The 20071-nt window shown below is 38.2% G+C and overlaps 1 protein-coding gene across 2 annotated transcripts in view; it reads left to right on the top strand.

Moving 5' to 3' along the window:
• Nucleotides 1–976: 976 nt before the first annotated feature.
• The window catches only part of LEPR (leptin receptor), a gene marked incomplete at its 3' end in the record, with an annotated part of 84039 nt that continues 64944 nt past the window's right edge, over nt 977–20071 (top strand). For both annotated transcript variants that reach the window (XM_080801355.1, XM_080801356.1), the window contains exons 1-2: nt 977–1070; nt 19291–19350. In XM_080801355.1, coding sequence (XP_080657481.1) covers nt 19311–19350 — 40 coding nt within the window. In that variant the 5' untranslated portion in view covers nt 977–1070; nt 19291–19310. The remainder of the gene's footprint in view (nt 1071–19290; nt 19351–20071) is intronic.

Below are 20071 nucleotides of genomic sequence, written 5' to 3'. Positions count from 1 at the left end.
TTTTTTCTTTTCCCTCTTGGTTTCCTCCATGTCACCCATCATAATTGGTAATTTTATGAACACTGGCTTGTCTGTCCTTACTCCAAGTTCAAGGAACATAATAATTGTACCTCGCATATTGTCTGACACACAGTAGGTCCTCAATAAAAAGTATATTTATACACAGATAAGTGAGTGAACATTTTGGGTGTCTATCAGGGGTTGGAATGTGTTCAAGGGCAGATTTTGTTTGCGTCGTCCTGAAATTCAGTGGTGTTAGGACTGAAAGAGAAGTAAATGGTCTTTTGGTCTAACCCCACACAGATACATGAGTGCATCTTCAGCCTTCCTGACAAACATGACCCACATGCTTGGCTGAAACATCCTTGGTGACTTGGTGACAGGAAGCTCACTACCTCACTACCTCTAGTCTTTGCCAATTTGCTTTCCTTTTCCACTCCTGTCAATTATTGCAATCTTTATAGTAGCATTTTGCGCCCGTGATGCAGCAGAGGCCTGGAAATCTGGGAGTGGGAGGAACAGAGGGAACCCCAGTGCCTAGCCCAGAGTCTGAGAACCACCAGCGGCGAGGTGGGCGCGCTGTAGCTGACAGCTGCCTGAAGCAGCGGCGCCGCCTTCCTGCTGGGATCGCCTGGGCTCTCGGCCTCCCCGCAGGCAAGGGGTCCGTTCTCCTTCGCCAGCATTTCTCTTCTCCCGCCAGGCCCGCGGCCACGCGCAGCACCATTCCCCGCGGCCGCCCCGGTCACCTGCGCGGCCGCCCGGGGCGCTGGGGTCCTCTGCTGCCGCCCCGGAGCCGTCGCCGAGGGCGGGGGGCGCGCGCTTGCGGCCACGGGCTCTTCCCTCCCTTCTCCCCACCCCACGCGCTCCCCCCGGCCCCTCCTCCCCACACTGCGCCGAGCTCGGCTCTCGGGAGAGTTGCCAGCACCTCCGGCGAGGAGTTCGGAGCCGCCCCACCGCAGAGCCCACGGCCCGCAGAGCCCACGGCCCGCCGCGCGCGACAGACGCAGGTGTCGGAGCCCCCGCGCCGCCGCCATCTCTGTCTTCCCTGTGGGTTGAACCCCGGCAACGAGGTGGGACCCGCTTCTCTCTCCTCCACCCCTTACTGCCCCCTTTCCCGCTCTCGGCAGCTGGAGGAGCGGGGCGCTGGGGCGCGCGGGGCGGGCGCGGAGCCCGCGGGCCACGGGGGGGCGGGGAGTGCGGGGACGACCCAGCGGCTCCACCGGAGGGGTCAGCGCTCTGGGGTGGCGGGAGGGGCGGCGGGCCTCTCGGTCCCCCGGCCCGGGGATCGGGAGGCTCCCGGGGCGAGGAGGATAAGGGCGCGCGTCTGACCGCAGCCCGCCGCACCCGGGCGCGCACCTGCCTGGTGCCCCCGAAGCGACGCGCCCCCCAGCCAACTTCTTTTTCAGGTCTCCTTCCTACTTTGGAAACTGAAGGGACTGCGACGTAAACCAGTAAGCCCTGGGGCTCCGGGAAACACTTGTTGGTTTGGCTGAGGAGAGAACAAACTTGCGCTGCAGGGGTGGTTTAAATCCCAGCTTCTCTTTTTTCACCCTCTCCCGTTCTCCCCAAAGAAATGTGAAAAACAAAAGAACGAACCCAATCCCAACCAAAGCACTTGTTTAAAGGGATTCGTAGAGGTGAGAAAACTAGACCTAACCGAGGAGTCAGTGGAGACCCCAGGTATGGTGAGCCGCCTAAGAAACTAGCTGTTGCCAGTGCTATTTCTAGGACTTGTGTTTGCAAACAGATGAGCTGTAAGAGTTCCTTCTATTGAGGGCCTGCCCGGAGTGCCCTCTGTTAACATGTATTTCCATAAGTATTAAAGTATATTGAAAGAAATGCTCTTTCAGAGCTCTGGATTTGCAGTCGGAATATCTGGATTTTGGCACGATGGGCCATTTATTTTATTTTATTTTTTAAAATAATTTTTATAAAGATTTTATTTATTTATTTGACAGACAGAGATCACAAGGAGGCAGAGAGGCAGGCAGAGAGAGAGAGGGGAGGCAGGCTCCCTGCCGAGCAGAGAGCCCAATGTGGGGCTCGATCCCAGGACCCTGAGATCGTGACCTGAGCCAAACGCAGAGGCTTAATCCACTGAGCCACCCAGGCATCCCACGATGGGCCATTTATTATCCGTGACAGCTGGGGTTAGCTTAACCTCTCTGGGCCTCATTTTCCTCATTTGTCCGGTTAGAGGGTTGGATCCTGGGGGCCTCTTAGTAATATTTAAGATGCTTCCCAACTTAAAAATGTATAATTCTGTAACTCTTTAACATGTTGCAAACATTGCTAGGTTCATGATTTCATGACACTTTAAAAATCTATTTTGATCTCAACATTTTGTTTGGTATGCCTTTATGACTTGTGTCTTTAGGGTTTTCCAACCAGAAATTAAAGAGAAAAATGCTTACAAAAGAGTTCGGAAATGTATAGTTTATATGTGAATATTTAGATCATCTCTTACTTTGCCTTAAGGAATTATGTTAAGCTTTCAGCCAATATTTGCAACACTACAACAAAAACACATGGCTTTAGCACAGCACTTAATTCTCTCTCAGTACTGTGTATTTGGAGGAAATAAAAATTGTTTTGGAGGAAAACAGAAATTGTACCTTTCCTATCAATAACTGATCTTGACCAACATGTGTTACTTTTTAGCATAGTTGTGTGCAAAATATTTTAAAAAGTGGTTTCAGATCATTTCAAAGCCTCTGAAATTAAGCTCAAAACCAGAGATGCCCATTTTAGTAATGCATTTTAGTTGTCTTGGAATGAAGCCCAGAAAATAGTAGAGGTGAAGCAGATAAACCAGAAATAAGGAACTGACCCCCACAAAAATTTGTACAAGAAGTGTGTGCCCCAAAGGGTCAGTGAACCTTTTGTTTATTTTTTTACCTTTTGTTTATTTTTGATAAAAAACAAATAACTGTTGGTTTGTTGGCAGACAGAGGATTTTAGAATGGCTTTTGTTGTTACTTACAATTTAAAATTATTTGAGACATAGTCATCAGTAGTTAGGATAGGTTTTAGAAGTATTTCTGGCTCTTCTTGGTGGCTTTGATATAAAATAAAATAATGCATTCCCACCTAGCCTGTGCTGTGTGTGTAGTTTGGGAGAGTGGAGTGGATTTCAAGTACAGTACTCTTTTGTGAACACATTCCCTCATTTCCATGGCCTTTTCGGCTTTGGGCTGCAAGTGTCCTTACTCACTGAGGCATTATCTTGCCTCATATTCTCTGGTGAAGCAGGTGATCAGGTCCTTTGAAACCGATGCTCAAGGAGTTAAGTAAATTAGTTGGTGAATCACAGAGAGTAGAAAAACTCAAATACCCTGCCTTCTAGGGGTTTTTGGAAAACAGTAGATGAATCTGACTGCTCAGGGTCTACCCCTGATTCATTCATGGCTTGGGAGCATCACCATGGCTGGCCAAAGCTCTGCTTCTCTTTTGTAATGAATTTACCAAAAGAAAAAAAAAAAACCCAAAACCAAAAAACAGTCATGTCTTCATACTTAGATCACTATTATATAATCAAATGGTTTTTATTTGTGAAGTGCAATATCTGTGCAGACCTGGGAAATAAAACTTAAAATATCCAGAAAAAAAATTGTCTTGGCAGATACTGTACTGCGTTTTTCATACTGAGAACCAAGCACACATACTAAAAAAACATATCCTGTGGAGTTAAAAATGAAGAAAAGGGCTTACGGTCTCCTCTAATTCTTGAGATTTTATGTGATTTACAAATTCCGCTTTTAATTAAAACAGAAAGGCGCAAATGTTCACCTACTGGCCAGACCTAGTACATGTAACCTTTTGGAATTTCAATTCAAATTTGGTCAGTTTATAATCTGGAATATTCCTTCTCACATACTTTTTATTAAAACTTTTTGTGATGCAATAGTGATATTATCTGCTGTCTTTTCATGAACATGATCTTATTAATCTTTAATTTTTGTAACCCTTTGAGCATATATATATATATATATGACATATATAGAGAGGAGAGATACATAAAATAAATGTACTGGTTGACAAATAATAATAGCAAATGATTATAACAGACACATATAAGGTAAATACCCTATTATTCACCACACCAGTAAGAGAACATGCCAATAACTGGAGACCGCTTGCTTGTTCCTTCTTGATCACAAGTTTGGTTTTACCTTGAAAAAATGTTATTTGCACTTAGGAGTCGTTCTTTCAGGTTCTCTTCCATTACGTGTTTGTGAGCTGAAGCCATTTCTTCGCTCTGCTTTATCTAGGGCAGAAGAGAGTCTTCCTAGAACCCTCTCTCACACACATGCTGAACATCCAAAATCAAGGATATTTGAGAATCTATCAGCTAAAGATGGAAGTTTGCTTTTTACCTAGGGCAGAAGAGAGTCTTCCTAGAACCCTCTCTCACATACTCTTCGCTCTGCTTTAAAGCAAAATCTTTTTAAAAGAGTTGTCTGTGTTCGATTCTATAGTGTATCTCTTCACATTATTTTCTTGTTTGTTTGTTTTTAAGATTTTATTTATTTGAGAGAGAGCAAGGGCATGAACGGGGTGACGGAGAAGGGCAGAGGGAGAAGCAGGCTCCACGCCGAGGAGGGAGCCTGACGTGGGGCTTGATCCAGGACCCTGGGATCAGGACCTGAGCCAAAAGCAGACTCTTAACCAGCTGAGCCACCCAGGCACCCCTACATTATCTCTTAAACCCATTTCAGTATTCTGCCGAAACTACCCCTGTCCTGGTCACCAGTGACATCACCTTTCCAATATCCAATAGTTAGTCGTCAGTGTTGCTCTTACTTCACCTGTTGGTAGCATCGTAGCCGTTATCACTGTCTGCTCAGGGTACTCCTTCCTTACTGACCTCCAGGACACCAAGGATGCTTGGTTTCCCTCCTTCTTCGCTGGCCGCTCCTGTCTCCTTTGCCAATCAGGAGCTTCTCTGAGAGGTTTTACTCTTCCAGTGCCTTAAGATGTAGTCCTCGGAAGTTCTTTTCTCTGTATACTCTGATGATTTCATACAGTCTCTTTATTTTTTCTCTTTGATCTTTACCATTGTATACTGATGACTCAGAAATGATAGAGCTCATGCCTGAACTTCTCTTCCTGACCTCAGACCTCTGTATCAGCTGCCTACTCACCATTTCCATTTGGATGTCCAGTAGACATCTCCACTTCTACATACCCCAGCAGAATCTTCATCTTGCCCAAGTCTACTCTATCTGCTATCTTCTTCACTTCCAGCCACGTTTCAGTTACTCTGGCCCCAAACCTTGGCGTCATCTTAGTTTCTCCCATTCCCTCATACCTGAGGTGTAACATGTCAGGAAATCCTCTTTGTTTTCTCTTATGGACCCAGAATATAATTACTTCTCATCACCTCTATGGCTGCCACCCTGGTCTGAGCTGCCATTATACCCCACATGGATTATTGCAAGGACCCTGTAACTGGTCTCCCTGCCTTTATCCTTTGTCTTCTGTAATCTATTCTCACAACTGCAATCCGAGTTCTCCTTTTACTGCATATGTCAAATCACGTCACCTTTCTGCTTCAAAAGCTCCAAAGGCTCTCCAGTTCATATGCACTAAAAACCAAAGTTCTTAGGATCATCGACAAGACCCTGCCTGATCTTTTCTCCTATCCACTTTACCTCTCTGATCTCATTGCCTACTGTTCTTCTCACTGGTCTTGCTATTCCTTGACTGTATCAGAGACTACCTTTGCGTTTCAGTGTCCTCTGCCTGGAATACACTTGAAATGTTCAAATACTTCTTTTTCAATGAAGCCTACTCTGATTGTCACATTTAAAATTACACATCCTCTAACCTTGCAATACACTTCTTTCCCTTTCCTTTGCTTCTCCGCATGGTGCTTATCACCCATTAACATACTATATGACTTCTCATTTATTGTTTTTTTCCTTATTTCGATTAGAATATAAGGTCTATGAGAATGGACTTTTTTCCTATTTTGCTCACTGCTGTATCCCCAGTATCTGAAATAGGGCCTAGCCCAAAAGAGCTGCTCAGTAATTTTTTTTGTTGATTGGAGGTTGTTGCTGACCGTGGCTGTTGTTTATTTTCATTGCTGGATATATTTCACTGTATTCATATATAATATCTTATTGTTTACTGATTCTGATTATGATAATCGGGCCATTTCCATTCCTCCCTACCTTCCTCCTTCTCTTCTCTTCTTTCCTTCCTACCTACTTCTGTCCCCCTCGCTCCCTTTCTCTCTCTCTTCCTTCCTTCATTCCTTCCTTCCACCCTTCCCTTCCCTTCTCTTCCCTTCCCTTCCCTTCCTTTCTTTTTTTATTTTTCTACCATAAATAAACCAATTATGATTCTTCTTCTACAGGTGTCATGATGCATAGATGCAGGAGTTTCTTAAGAATATAAAACTGTTTGTCAAATTACTAGATCACAGGGATTGCAGATAGTAGCTTTGTTAGATAATGCCACATTTTTCACTATGTACTACCAATTTACATTCCTGCTTTCATTGCTCTATGTTTTTGCCAAAATTTAGTATTCTCAGAACATTTAATATTTGTCCATCTGGTGGGTATGTGTTGTTATTTCATTATTTTTTATTTCTAAAGAACTAAATTACTAGTGAGATTGAGCTTGGTATCTGTAAGTTACGCTGTAGTAACAAATGATCTCCAAATCTCATTGACTTAATGCCATAAAACTTAATTTCTCATTCATGCCAAGTTTCCTGTGGATTAAAGCAACTTTCCAGGGCAACTGTCCTTAGTAACTCAGAGGTCTAAATTCAGGGACTGTCCATCATTCTGTAGCTGTACAATCTGCAACAAAGGCCTTTCCCAGTTGGTATGGTATGGGAAGAAAAGCATGGATAATCATGAGCTAATTTTAAATACCTTTGTCTGGAAGTGACATGAATTGTTACCACTCATATTTTAGGAGCAAAAGAAGTCATGTGGTATGTTTTAACTTCAAGGGGATGGGGAGGGTTATCTTCTTTGATGCTAAAAGGAAAACAAATCTGGGAATACTGGTGAGCAGCACTTTTTTTTTTTTAACCTATTGCTGTATAACAAATTACCTCACAGTTTAATGGCTTAAAACAACAAATATTTATTATTTCAAATATCAAGAGTTAATATTTCATAGGTGTGTTTCTGGGCCCAGTATTTGTGCTTTTGGTCTCTTTTTTTGCCCATATCCCATTGTCGTAATTACTGAAGATTTAAATTAAATTTTGCTATCTGGTAAGTGTGGTAGCAAATCCTCTCACTTTGTGCAATTTTTTCAAGAGTGTAATAGCGTATTCCTTGGCCCTTTGCCTTTCCATATACATGTTTTTGAATCAGCGTGTCAAGTTCTATAAAATTTGTTAGGAATTTAATGGAGGTTGTATTGAGATTGTTTTGGGTCTATAAACAACTAAAAGGAAATTGATACCTTTAAGTATTTGGTCCTAGAATCCATGACTATCTCCCAATATATTAGGTCTTCTCTGATATAAGAAACATAAGTGTTGTTTAATATTTTCCTTAGAAGTTCTTGGACAACTTCTTATAAGATTTATCACAGGAATTGCATGTTTTAACATTTATTTTAAATAGTGTCTTTAGAAAAATTCATTGTCTGTTGATACCATATAGAAATACACCTGACATTTGAACATATTTTCAAAATAATAGCTTTATTGGATTGTGATTCACATAACATTCATCTTTTTATGGTATAAAACTCACTGGTTTTTAGTATATTAACAGATTTATGAAATTTATGCAGCCATCGCCACTATGTAATTTGAGAACAGTTTTATTACTCCTCAAAGAAACTCTGTACCCATTAGCATTCATTCCCCAATCCTCCTCCTCCTGTGTTCAAAACCACTGATTTACTTTCTGTGTTTATGGATTTGCCTGTTCTGGATATTTCATATAAATAAAACTATGGGGCCTTTAGCAACCAAATACTTCCACTTAGGAAGTTTTCAAGGTTAATCTGTGCTATAGCATGGATCTTTACTTCATTCTTTTTGTGTAGCTAAACAATATTCCATTATATTGGTATACTACTTTTTGGTTATTCATTCATCAGTTGATGGACATTTGGATAAGTTTCCACTTCTTGGCTGTTATGAATAAAGCTGCTACTAACATTTGTGTAGAAGTTTTTATGTGAATGTATGTTTTTATCTTTTTTTGGTATATACCTACGAGCGGAATTGCTGAGTCACATGGCAACTCTGTGTTTAACATTTAAAAATCTGTCAAACTACATTCCAGAACAGCTTTCATCATTTTACATCCCCCCCAGCAATGTGACCCTTTAATCTACATTGCCAACATGCCAAGCTTAAAAAGATGTGATTAATGCAAGTATATAATTTTCAATTAAATTTTAATAAGTATTTATAGGAAATATTAGACACAGCAATGCTGGATATGTAGTGAAAATTACTGTCCAATTCAAGTTCTACATACTTGGGAGTTTAAAATTTTTTTCAGAATTGTGAACACTCAATATGTTTAAGGTGGACCATGAGAAACTTTTGTGAATATTGATTCTCACTGAAGGAAAGTCAGCAAGCCATGTAGTCAATAAAATTAGTAGGTTAGGCTCTTCCCACTTACACAATTTTTTGGTACCCCAGAAAGTCTCCCCCAAAGTGAATATAGTCCAGTGCAGGAGAGTGTTTGCCTGGCCAGTGCAGTCTTTCAGGGATCTGCTTAGCTGGGCGAGAGCTATGACCCTGGCAAGTACAGCATGGAGACCTCCTGAGGAGAGCACAGAGCTGTAGGGAGCCGCTGCCTGGGGGATGGGTGGATGATCTCCAAGAAGAGAGTCATGTATTCGAATCACGTGAGAGTACTATGAACTAGCAAAAGAAAATGACTTAACTAGAGACCCTCGTAAGGGGCATTGTGATATTAATTTTAAAAGTGTTTGCCAATTAGTGGGGGGAAATCCAGAAACAATATAGACTTACTAATGTGTATACAATATGGGTAAGATAGTGAATGAGAAAGAGAGGAAGAGAAGTTGGGGGCAGAGAGAAAGGCTTTACTCCTGGGCCAGTAGTTTCTGTAAGGTTTGTGGGAACATGTACATGTTTTATCTGTTTGTATTACAGTATAGCTAAAGATTTGAAACAGAGATTCTCAGGAGCTTTTATAATGGTATTATAATGGGCTTTAAGAGTGTGACCTCATGTTTAAGAACAGCTGCTATCAAATATTTGTTTTGTGAAGGCATAGGACAACTTAGTTTTTCTGAGAATCAGATTTTCTCATTTTATTTTATCCAGCAGCTGTTCTTTGGGTGTCTAAACCTATGAAAATTGAGAAACAATGAACATGAGATAATCAAACAATTAGATTTCTGTATGCACCAACAAAATTTCTGAACCAAACTGGTTGGTGTTTAGGAGCTAAAAGAGAAAATAAATTATAAACAGACATAGATAAACACACTATCAACAGAGAGAGAAAACATAATGACACATGCATAAAAAACACCCAATAATTATAGCTGCTGTCATGTTATCAAGATGTTATCTCTTAGAATTATGACATACTTACCATATTAGACCTACCCAGGAGGTAGCTGGCTATTTCTCTAGTGATCTGGGTTCTTTTGGCAACACTGCTAGTCATAGTTTTGATTTGAGGGAGAAAAGGTTTTTACACAGAACGAACAGGATGTAAAAAACGTTCTTTCTGTAAAAAGCAGTCATCCGGGCAAATGGCTTCTTGGTCATTTGATTCGAAATTTGCTAATCAGTTTGCACACTGGAGTTCTTACTGTCTTTTATTGATATTCCTTGGCCAATCTTTGTTTTTACTGACCATAGGTTCTGTGTGAATCTCTTTTGTAATACTGAAATATGCTTTCTATGCCTTCCCATTCTTCAAGGGGACAGTTTAACTCTTTACTCTTCCATGGTATCTGTTATGATTTCCCCAAACTAGAAGTAATCTCTCTGATTTCTCCTAATTACCATCTTTCTAGGTAGTTGTAATTCTGTAAATCTAGATATCATGAATTTTTAAAATATACTATCATTTTTGTACCTCCAAGAAAGAAAAGGCTCTGCCTGTATAGCCATTTTACAATGCTTTCTCAACCTTTAGAATTTTTGTCTTATATCTACAGGAAGAGCTCTTTTAGAATTAGTAAATAAAGATTATTGTTTAAATCGTATCACTTTTGTAAGGAAGATATAAATCAAAGAAATTGGTTAAGGAGTTCTTTTTCACATTCAGAATCTAGTTTTTGTTTTGTTTTTAATTACTTTTCATCTCAGCGCTGTTGGTGTCAATATTTTTCCAAACACTAGCATATTCTGGGTTATCAAGAATACTTGTGATACAGCACTTCATAAAAGAATGCTTCACTGTTGTTTCTTAGATTTTCTACCAGCGTGGTCCATTTTGCAAACTTTATGCTGGCTCTTTGTATGTTCTTCCCGTAAGATGTCAACCTAAGATTTTCAGACATCGCTCAGGGCTCCTTTTCCTTCCTCAAATGGTCTTTAAATAGTTTGTTGCCCGAAATATTGATGGGTTAAAATTGCTCTGTCTGTCATGAGGAAAGTGCCCCAGTTTGTCTGTATGCAATCAATGACAACTCGATCACAGCTGCTACTGGGCTATCGGTAATTGTGAGATAACATCGATTTTAACAAAGATCTTGATGTCAGAGATGTTAACATTTCGTGAACCTTAAAATGGAAGAAATACAGCAGTACTCTCTTCTTTTGTATTTCTTGGAGTTAAACTAAAATATCACTTCTGTGATTCGTTGGCCCCTAGGACTTTGTTAGTAGCTATTTTCTCTGAAATCTCATAACCCTCTATTTAGTTAAAAGGACTCAGTAATAATTTTACATGAAAATAATCCACGCACATGGTTACAAAAACCTACTGCAATCAAAAAAGTCTCACCCCCTGTCCCATACCTTCTCCGTGCTGACCTTGGGAACAACTAACTTGAACCATTTCTGGTTTTGGTTCCTAGACCTGTGGCTTCCTCTGAAGGGCTGGGTAATGTGCTTATACTGATTTCTCTTCATTTATCAACCATAAACAGCGTCATAGAAGAGAATTTAGCTTACTAGTTTTGCCTTCTTTCTTTCTCTCTTCCTGCATATAATTATACCAATTTCCTGAGCTTCTTAATTGGTTACATTTGTAATTCCCTCCACGATTTCTGTCCCATTCACTACAGGTAGTTCCTGTCGACTCCCTCCATCACCAGGTTGGGATATTTCACCCTTTGCCTTCCCAATCTCTCTTCTTATACAATCATACCGCCCAAGTTTTGAGAAGTGTATAGTGAGACTATTGTTAATATTTCACATTTAGTATTGTAATTAATTGAATCTTTCATTTTTGTCTTTTGGTTGAAGCAAAAAGTTGAAAAATCTATAAATAACATTAATGTTATTATGACCATAAATATCATTCACTGCAGAATCAAGAAGTGTTATTTCATTTAATATGGACTCCTTAGCCACCCAAAGGAGAATATTCTCAGAATCAAGGTTAAGGGATTATTCTGTCTTTCAAATGGATTCTTTAATTCTGCACTTAGTCAAAATTGTGCCGTATATGCAGCACCTGGCTGGCTCAGTCCATACAGCATGCGACCTTTGAGTTTGGGGATCTTGACTTCAACCCCATGTTGGGTATAGAGCCTACTTTAAAAAAAGTATGCCGTATTTTATTTTGGTTCGCATTTAGATCCGGACTCTCCATAAAGCTTTATCTAATTAACTTTATTTTTTCTTGTTGGGAGAAGGTAGGTGGGCTTTCTTCATTGTATCTTTAATTTTTTAGGTTTTTATCCAATCTTCTTTATTTTTTTGGGGTCAGTTTTATTCTTCTTTTTGTTGACCATGAACTCATATTCTTATTTGGTCTAGTGGCTTCAATTTTGAAATACGACTTCCTTTTTTCCCTTGTGCTATTCTGTGGGTTCTGTTTTTGTTTTTGTTTTTTGTTTTTGTCACATTTTTGCTGCTTCAGAATCATATTACCCATTGAGTTACCTCCATTCCTGCCTCTCCTCTGGTCATTTCCTTTCAGGGGTCATCTGCTATCTGGACTGGTCATTCTCAAGCCTGTGGAGCCATCAGCTGGGTTGTAGTTCTTCTTTCCTGAATCCTGAATCCTTGAATCCCTCTTTCTTGGTTTACTTCTCATTTGCCTGGAATACCTTGTAAAATTCCTTCTGAGAAAGAGATTTATAGAATATAAATTTTCTAAGTCATTGTGTTATTGAAAATATATTCGCTTTGCTCTGATACTTGCTTGACTGGCTAATAGAATTTTCCACTGTAAATAATTTTCCATCAGTCATCACTGGATTATCTTCTAGTATTCATTGTTTTGGTATAAAACCTTTGCTTCCATTCTCTTTCTCATTCCTTTAGAGACTTTTTTCTTCTCTGGAAATGTTTCCTGTCTTCCCTTCTTTGCTCTTCTGTAATTTCTTAGTGATATGTTTAGCAGTGGATATTTTTTTCCATTCTTACTCCTTGGACTTGGTACACTTTTCTTTTTTTTTTTTTTTTCCTTCAGTTTGAAAACTTGTGTCTCTTATCATCTCTGGAAAAGTTTTTCATTTTATTTCATTGATCATTTTCTCTTTATTCTCTTTTTCTGGAACTACTGCTGTTTGGATATGGATCATTTGACCTTTTTCTTTAAGCATTTCTTTGTTCTTTTTTCCTTTTGGGGAGGAATTAATTAGGCAAAAGTGTTTTCTAACATTTCTATTGAAAAATGTTTTTGCAACTGTGCATATGATTTTCTAAAGCTCTTTCTTCTGATGATGATTCCTTTGTCAGAGCATTCTTTGAATTTATGGGTGCAGCATCTTCTGAAAATGTCCTTGAAGATACTCATGAACATTTATTAAAGCTATTTTTTCTACTCTGATTTATCTATGTCCCCTGTGGTAGGTTTTCTTTTTTTTTTTCCCCCCTCTTTTTACAAAATTTTTTCATTATGCTGAAGTCTTCATGTCTTAGTTCATATCTTCATTCAACATGGCTGTTAAGGGGAAAAATACAAAGAATGTGAATTGTGTGCATATGAGCAGTGTTTGTCAACTGGTAGGCTTTATTCTAGGCACTTGAGTGGGGAGCTGCCTTTTAGCAGAACAGGTAAGTTCTTTACCATGTTCATGTCAAGTCTATACTGAAAGCCCAAGTTCTCCTCAAGTAACTTGTACTTTTTAATTCCTTTAATATACAGGAGTGTATGCAACAATTTTTAAATTCTTCTTGGCTATTTGACATCTTTGGATATTTTATCTATGTTTGGGGATTTCCCTACCTTATAAATCCCTATTTTTTTAAGTTTCCTGGCTGCCTAAATGTAGACTGTGAACTAGGCTGCATCAGTGAGAGACATTCATGCCAAATCTTAGATCGGAAGTGTGGGATATGGAAGAACAGATGAGCTCAGAGGAACTCAGTAGTAGTCTGAGGTTTCAATCATAACATGCAATGTCTTAGCATGGTAGCAGGGTTATCTTTTCTAGAGAAATTTACATGGGATTTTGGGTGAGAATCTTGACTGTGTGCTTTATTAGTCAAGTCCTCTGGCTCTCACTGAGGTTCTGTGAGGTACCCAATAATTTTACTGTTTATTTTCCTATTTAAACTAGCCAGAGTTGTTTCTCTTGCTGTAAATCACTCCTCTGACAGTTACAGGAAGTTAGATTTGGCTACTGTGAATTGTTCATGAGGGGATAAAGAAAGTCAGATATTACATATACAGACCCAAACTGTCTCTCCTTTTGGCCCCATATCACTCTGCCCTTTACCATTTGGAACATCTCCAGAGTTTTGCCAAGTAAATTTGTTTCTTCATTGATGACAGCTCCTTCCCCAAATATCCTGCATGGTCACTTCCTTCATTCTACTTCATTGATCTTTGCTTCATCTTCCAGAAATTTGTTTAAATCTCTCTTTTGCTGCTGCTCCCTTCTCATTCTGTGTTCTATTGGTTGATAATGATTTATTTTACTGTAATACTAGAGACATCTCAGGAGTAAGAGAAGATCAGTTTATTTGTTTAGTTTGTTATCTTGAATGTGAAGTCCCATGGTACTTTACTCATATTGGTATTATGGAACTTTGATATATAAAAAAGTCATAAAATAATGTTACTTATTAAAAATAACAAGTTAAAATTAATGATTTATTATTGATTTTTATATTTCTATTCCTTCATATGGTAACTTATATTTTACCAAATATTTAGCTAATAATTAAATGAGTTAATTTACATATAGATTTTTAAATTACTTTGTAGGTAAGATGCCTATTCTGACTCAACTTTGTTGAGTTTATGGTACCTACGTCTCTGAATCACAGTTTATCCCTCTGTATTTTCAAGGAATTAATTTGCAACAAGATCACATAATTAGAGCCACATCAGAAATTAAAACACTTGAAATTAAGTTTTCAGAGTGACAAATGCTTATATCAAAATGATGAAAGGGTTTTTTTTTTTTTAAATTTTAAAATAATTTAAGTCTTTAACAGCTACTTGATGGGAAGGAATAGCATCACCAATTTCTGCCCTAAATGAAGAAATAAAAGTAAACGTACTTAAAATGACAAGGTTAGTAGAGATAGACCAGGCTATATTTATTTTGACATTTGAAGAAGTAGGGTTTTTCATTTATATTTAAATAAAGTACTTAAATGGTGTTAAGTGAAAAATGGGCGCCTGTCTAGCAGAAAGTAAAAGCAAGAATTAGTGGCAGATGGTGCTCATTGAGTTTACTCATCAAGGCAACAGAATTGTCAGAATTGCTTTTCCTACTCATAAACTTTTCTACAAACCTAGAGACTTTGTGAGATCATTGGAGCAAGTTGTAAATAATTTCCTTTCTTCCACTCAAACACTAATTGAGATCATTCTCCTTTATATTTAAGTAGAATTTGATACATAAAGGTACACAAAAAATTTTCTATGATAGAAGTTGAAGTCTGATTTTCTTCTGAAAACCCATAATATTATAATTCAGGAGAATATAGGTTTTTATTTCTCCTTTTGTTTGAAGTTTATAATAATAACTCCAGAGTCAGTGACATGTGTAATATGCTTACTCTGGTGTTTTATGAAAATTGAATTACTGACCACAGATCTAGATGTTATGGGTGGATCATTTAGATCAATCTATGAATGCATCTTTGTATATTTTATGAAGATTTCAAATAAAACACATTATTTATCTTAACTATCAACATAGAATGACTATATTCCAGAGGGAATGTTAGGCAGTATTATCTCTAACTCCTCATAGCTTGATGTCTATCAGTGGCTCAATTTATAGGAGCTATACTTACAGAGGACTGCAATTTATTTATCTAAATCAGGAACTCTAAATTGGGGAGCTTTAGATGAATTTAGATGAATTTCAGAGTTTGTTAACCCCCTGAAATTATAGCCCTAATTTTGGGTGTATGTGTCTCCTCCTGGCAGTTGGTACCTTGCTCTTACCAAATTCTCAACAATATCCATATTTATTTATTTTTTTAAAAGACTTTATTTATTTGTTTGAGAGAGAGACTGAGGGGGAGGGGCAAAAGGAGAGGGAGAGAGAATCCTAAGCCGACTCTGCTGTGAAGCTCTATGTGGGGCTTGATCTCGCAACCCTGAGATCATGATCTGAGCTGAAATCAAGAGTCTGATGCTTAACCAACTGAGCCACCCAGATGCCCCAATAAGATCCATATTTAAAAATGGTTAACGGGGTGCCTGGCAACAATAGTTTGTTCTCTGTATTTGAAAGTCTGATTCTGCTTTCTGTTTGTTTATTCATTTGTTTTGTTTTTTTTTTAGGTTCCACATATAAGTGAAATCACATGGTATTTGTCTTTCTCTGTTTGATTTATTACACCTAGTATCTGTGTTGTCCATCCATGTTGTCACAAATGGCAAGATCTCATCCTTTTTTATGGCTGTATAATATTCTTCTCTCTCTCTCTCCCTCTCTCTCTTTCTCTCTCTCTCTCTGTGTATCACATCTTTGTTATCCACATAATGCGTCTTTTGAAGATTGTTGTTATTTTCTTGGTATGATGCCACCAGCCTATTTTGAAGAATATTTAAGAAAGAGTCATATCATGCCATTCCTTCATTCACTCATTCATTCAGTTAATATATAGAAAGCACCTAGTAGGTGAGAGGCAGTCTTCTATGGGTGAAGGATATAATGATGAAAAGGAAACAGTAAAAAAAAAAAGAAGTCTTGGTTTAGGGGAATCTACATTCTAGTGGGGAGAGTTAGACAATAAGCAAGAAAAACAAGAAGTCATATTCACATTAGATAGTGTGAAGAAATCAGGAGAAAATTCAGCAGAACATCAGGTATGGCATGTTTGGGTGGGGAAGGTGTTGAACTATTAGATGGGCTAGCAGGGAAGGCTCTGAGAAGGTGACTTGAACAAAGGAAGAGCAGTAGTTGACGAGATCAGAGGGGCAGTCGAGATTCAGGACCTTGTAGTTCTGTGTAGGACTGAGACTTGTACTCAGAATGAAAAGGCAAGTACTGTAGAGTTTGGAGCAAGACAGACATGATCTAGACCACTCTGTCTGCTGCCCGGAGAATAGACTGAACTGAGGCGTAAGGGCAGAAGCAGGGAGACAAGGTCGGAGGTGCTTCTGACTGTCAGGGAGGAGAGGGTGGTGGCTTAGAATAGGGTCTCGGCAGTGGAGGGGCTGAGAATCTGTTGAATTGTGAAGTTCTCGTGAAACTCTGGTATGGTTAGGATGCTCTTGAGGATGTTACCTGTTTTGAAGTTACTCAGGCAAAAATTTCTTTCTGTTCTTAGTGTTGGGATTATTTGAACATTTCCTCTAAGCTGTTGGTTTCATTTTAGTGTAAAAGTACTCTGAATATATGATTGAACAATTTGATCAGAAGAAAGCATAAAGGAAATTAATAGTTCATCTTTAAAAAGTGAATTCAACTTAATGGCATTTTGTATATTACACTTACTTTGGTCATCTTACCATAAGTTTTCGCTTTGCTTGATTTTTTTCCCTCACAGCTTAAAAACTTCTGCCTTTTTTTTTTTTTTCGGTATTATTTGTGTTTCTGTAAACCTCTTTATATATTCCTTTCTGGTACAATGTAGGGTCATATAAATATTTGTCTCATTGAGTCTATATAAGGGACAATATTTCACACTCTCTTCAAGGTTGCATCTATGCCCTTTTCATTGTTGTGCTTGTTTCTCCGTTATGTAAGAGTGAAACCTGCCTGCAAGGATTCAAACCATAAGAATAGTTTGTGTTTTGCATGGAACATTAAATAAAAGAATGCTTGTCTTATATAAGCAAGAACAACTGATCTGTTTGGTCATTTGACTCAGAAGATCAGTTGAGTTAAAAATGAGTCAAATCAATTGTTGGCCTGAATTATTTGCTACCAGTTGGTTCATTCAAAACACTTAGTCTAATGATATGTTGTATCTATGACACATCCTGATTATGAAACTTGCTCTTAGGTTTATTTTAAGAGATATTTTTTAAAGGTTTGAATTTTAAATTCCAGTTAGTTAACAAACAGTGTAATAACTAGTTTCGGGTATAGAATGTAGTGATATAATACTTCCATACCATAGCCCGTGCTCATCACAGCAAGTGCCCTCCTTAATCCCCATCAGTTATTTCACCCAGCCCCCCAGCAACCTCCCCTTAGGAGAAAATTTTGTATTCACGAACAGGTATCAAAAAATTCATATGGGGGTGCCTGGGTGGCTCAGTGGGTTAAAGCCTTTGCCTTTGGCTGAGGTCATGATCCCAGGGACCTGGGATCGAGCCCCACATGGAGCTCTCTGCTCAGCAGGGAGCCTGCTTCCCCCTCTCTCTCTACCTGCCTCTCTGCCTACTTGGGATCTTTGTCTGTCAAATAAATAAATAAAATAAAATAAAATAAAAATGCGTATGATTAGATAATGAGGAGTCAAAAGACCAAATGGATGTTTAGAAGTCCTAAAGACACATTGTGATACCCATGTATAAGGAATCAAACTTCTGATGAAAACTGAGAGGCTGAAAAACAAATTTATCAGACAGCAAAATGTTTATGCTCATCCCTTTTCTTCCCGAGCATCATTAAGTCATGAAATAACAAACGTGTTTTCCTGTTTACTCATCACATGGTACCAATTTGCAGATGTGACTTATGAGACATGTTTCTCACTTCATATTTTATAATATTCTTTGTGGTAAAGCTGTGAGTTCTGTTTTAAAATAAAATCTCTCAGAATCATGGGAAGTTCTGAAAGGGATTATAGAGCTCATCCATCAGGGGGATTTGTATACAAGGAACCTGAGGTCTAGAGTGTTGAAGTCCCAAGTCCTACAGCTGATTAGTCGGAGAGTCTAGATCAACATTCAAGACTCCTGACACCTAATTCAGAGCTTTTTACCTCAGATTAACTTTCTGTAGTGAGGTGAGTCCCCAGTTTGAGGTAACAAAAAACACTGGAACAACAAAAGCGTTTAGGCTTTCATTACGAATCAAAGCCCAATATATTAAAATTATGCTGCCAATCTAATTCATGATGTCCTAGTACAAATAATCTTATTCATGATGTATTTAAAATTGAGTAGACTTCATGGGAAAGCTTATCTCTTGAATTCAGCCTATGATTTGGATATATTAAGCCATCAACCTTTCCTTAGATTACTCTGATAACTCTCCAATGTGAGTATTACTGCCTCTGCAAAAAAACACTAGGGGTTTCCAAAAGTATACAGGGTAATTTCCTCCTCTTTATTGGAAATAAATATACAGTCATTACCTATGCTATAACTGTTTGGCTTTGTAGTATCACAGTGAATGTAATGGCTTTAGAAAATAAGAGAAATTTAAGAGTTGAGTATGAAAAAAAATTAATGTTTGATGGTATACATATTGAATCAACTTTATGAACACTTTTGTTTAGTTAAAATTTTGGTCTTATCCTATGATGCCTGGTTGGTCATGGCATAAAGGAACATTAAAATTTTTTTGAATATACTGTATGTGAATATGTGGCTAATATTTTATTTTAAGCATGTGCACGGGAATGAATCTATAATGTCTAGCTCTACTTTAATGTGAGACACTTCTCTGATATTGATGGCACAGTATTATAGAGGATTAAAATTTAAAGACTTATTCATAATCCTTTTCCTTTTATATTTCCCCAGACAGCTTGTAGAGATCGATGTCGGGTGTTTTTGTGTGTTGTGTGTTATTTGTTTTAGATGTACTGTTTTTCAGGTCTACTTCTCTGAAGTAAGATGACTTGTCAAAAATTCTGTGTGGCTTTGTTACATTGGGGTAAGTAATTTGCTTTTTAAATCTCCACATATAAGAGATTTTGCCCTTAGAGATGCTGTTTCTTTTTTTGGCTAGCAGAATGTCCCATGTCTGTGTTAGAAATTCTCATGCTCATGATTAAAAATACAAGCCAAACCGAAGTGTAAGGGTGAAAATGAAGAAAATCCTTCCCAATCTCCTGGGCACAACCTGATGTGTAACTTTCCAGAACTGTAACACAAAAACACACACAATTTGTATCTATGGTTGCAAAAATAGAATTGGTCTCTATCTATTGTTCTGTTATTCTTTTTCTGCTTAATAGTTTTTCAATTTACCATGACAAGTTTTTTTTTTTTACTGAGTACTTACTGATATGCTTATTCATTTAATGGTTGCATAGCAATGAACTTATGACTGTACCTTAAATTATTAATTTACTAGACCAATTCCCCATTGATAGACATTTCTTTATCTGTTACAAATAATGCTGCATTGAAATCATGCATATATCTTTATATATTTGGGAGGATATTCCCGTTGATTAATTATTAAGGAGGAATTTCTATGTTAAATAGTATGCACATTTAAAAATTTGGTAGGTACTGTGAAATCTTCTTCGCAAAGCCTTGTACCATTTGCAGTACCAACACAAATACGTGAATCCTATCCCATGGTATTTCTGTCAAAGATGTATATTATCGTTCTTCTACCTTTTTGCCCCATCAGATAAGGAAAACAT

The sequence above is a fragment of the Martes martes genome (assembly GCF_963455335.1).
Source record: "Martes martes genome assembly, chromosome: 4".
Taxonomy (NCBI): domain Eukaryota; kingdom Metazoa; phylum Chordata; class Mammalia; order Carnivora; family Mustelidae; genus Martes; species Martes martes.
Note: the sequence above shows the minus strand (reverse complement) of the source record. Positions and strands in the feature narration are given on the sequence as shown.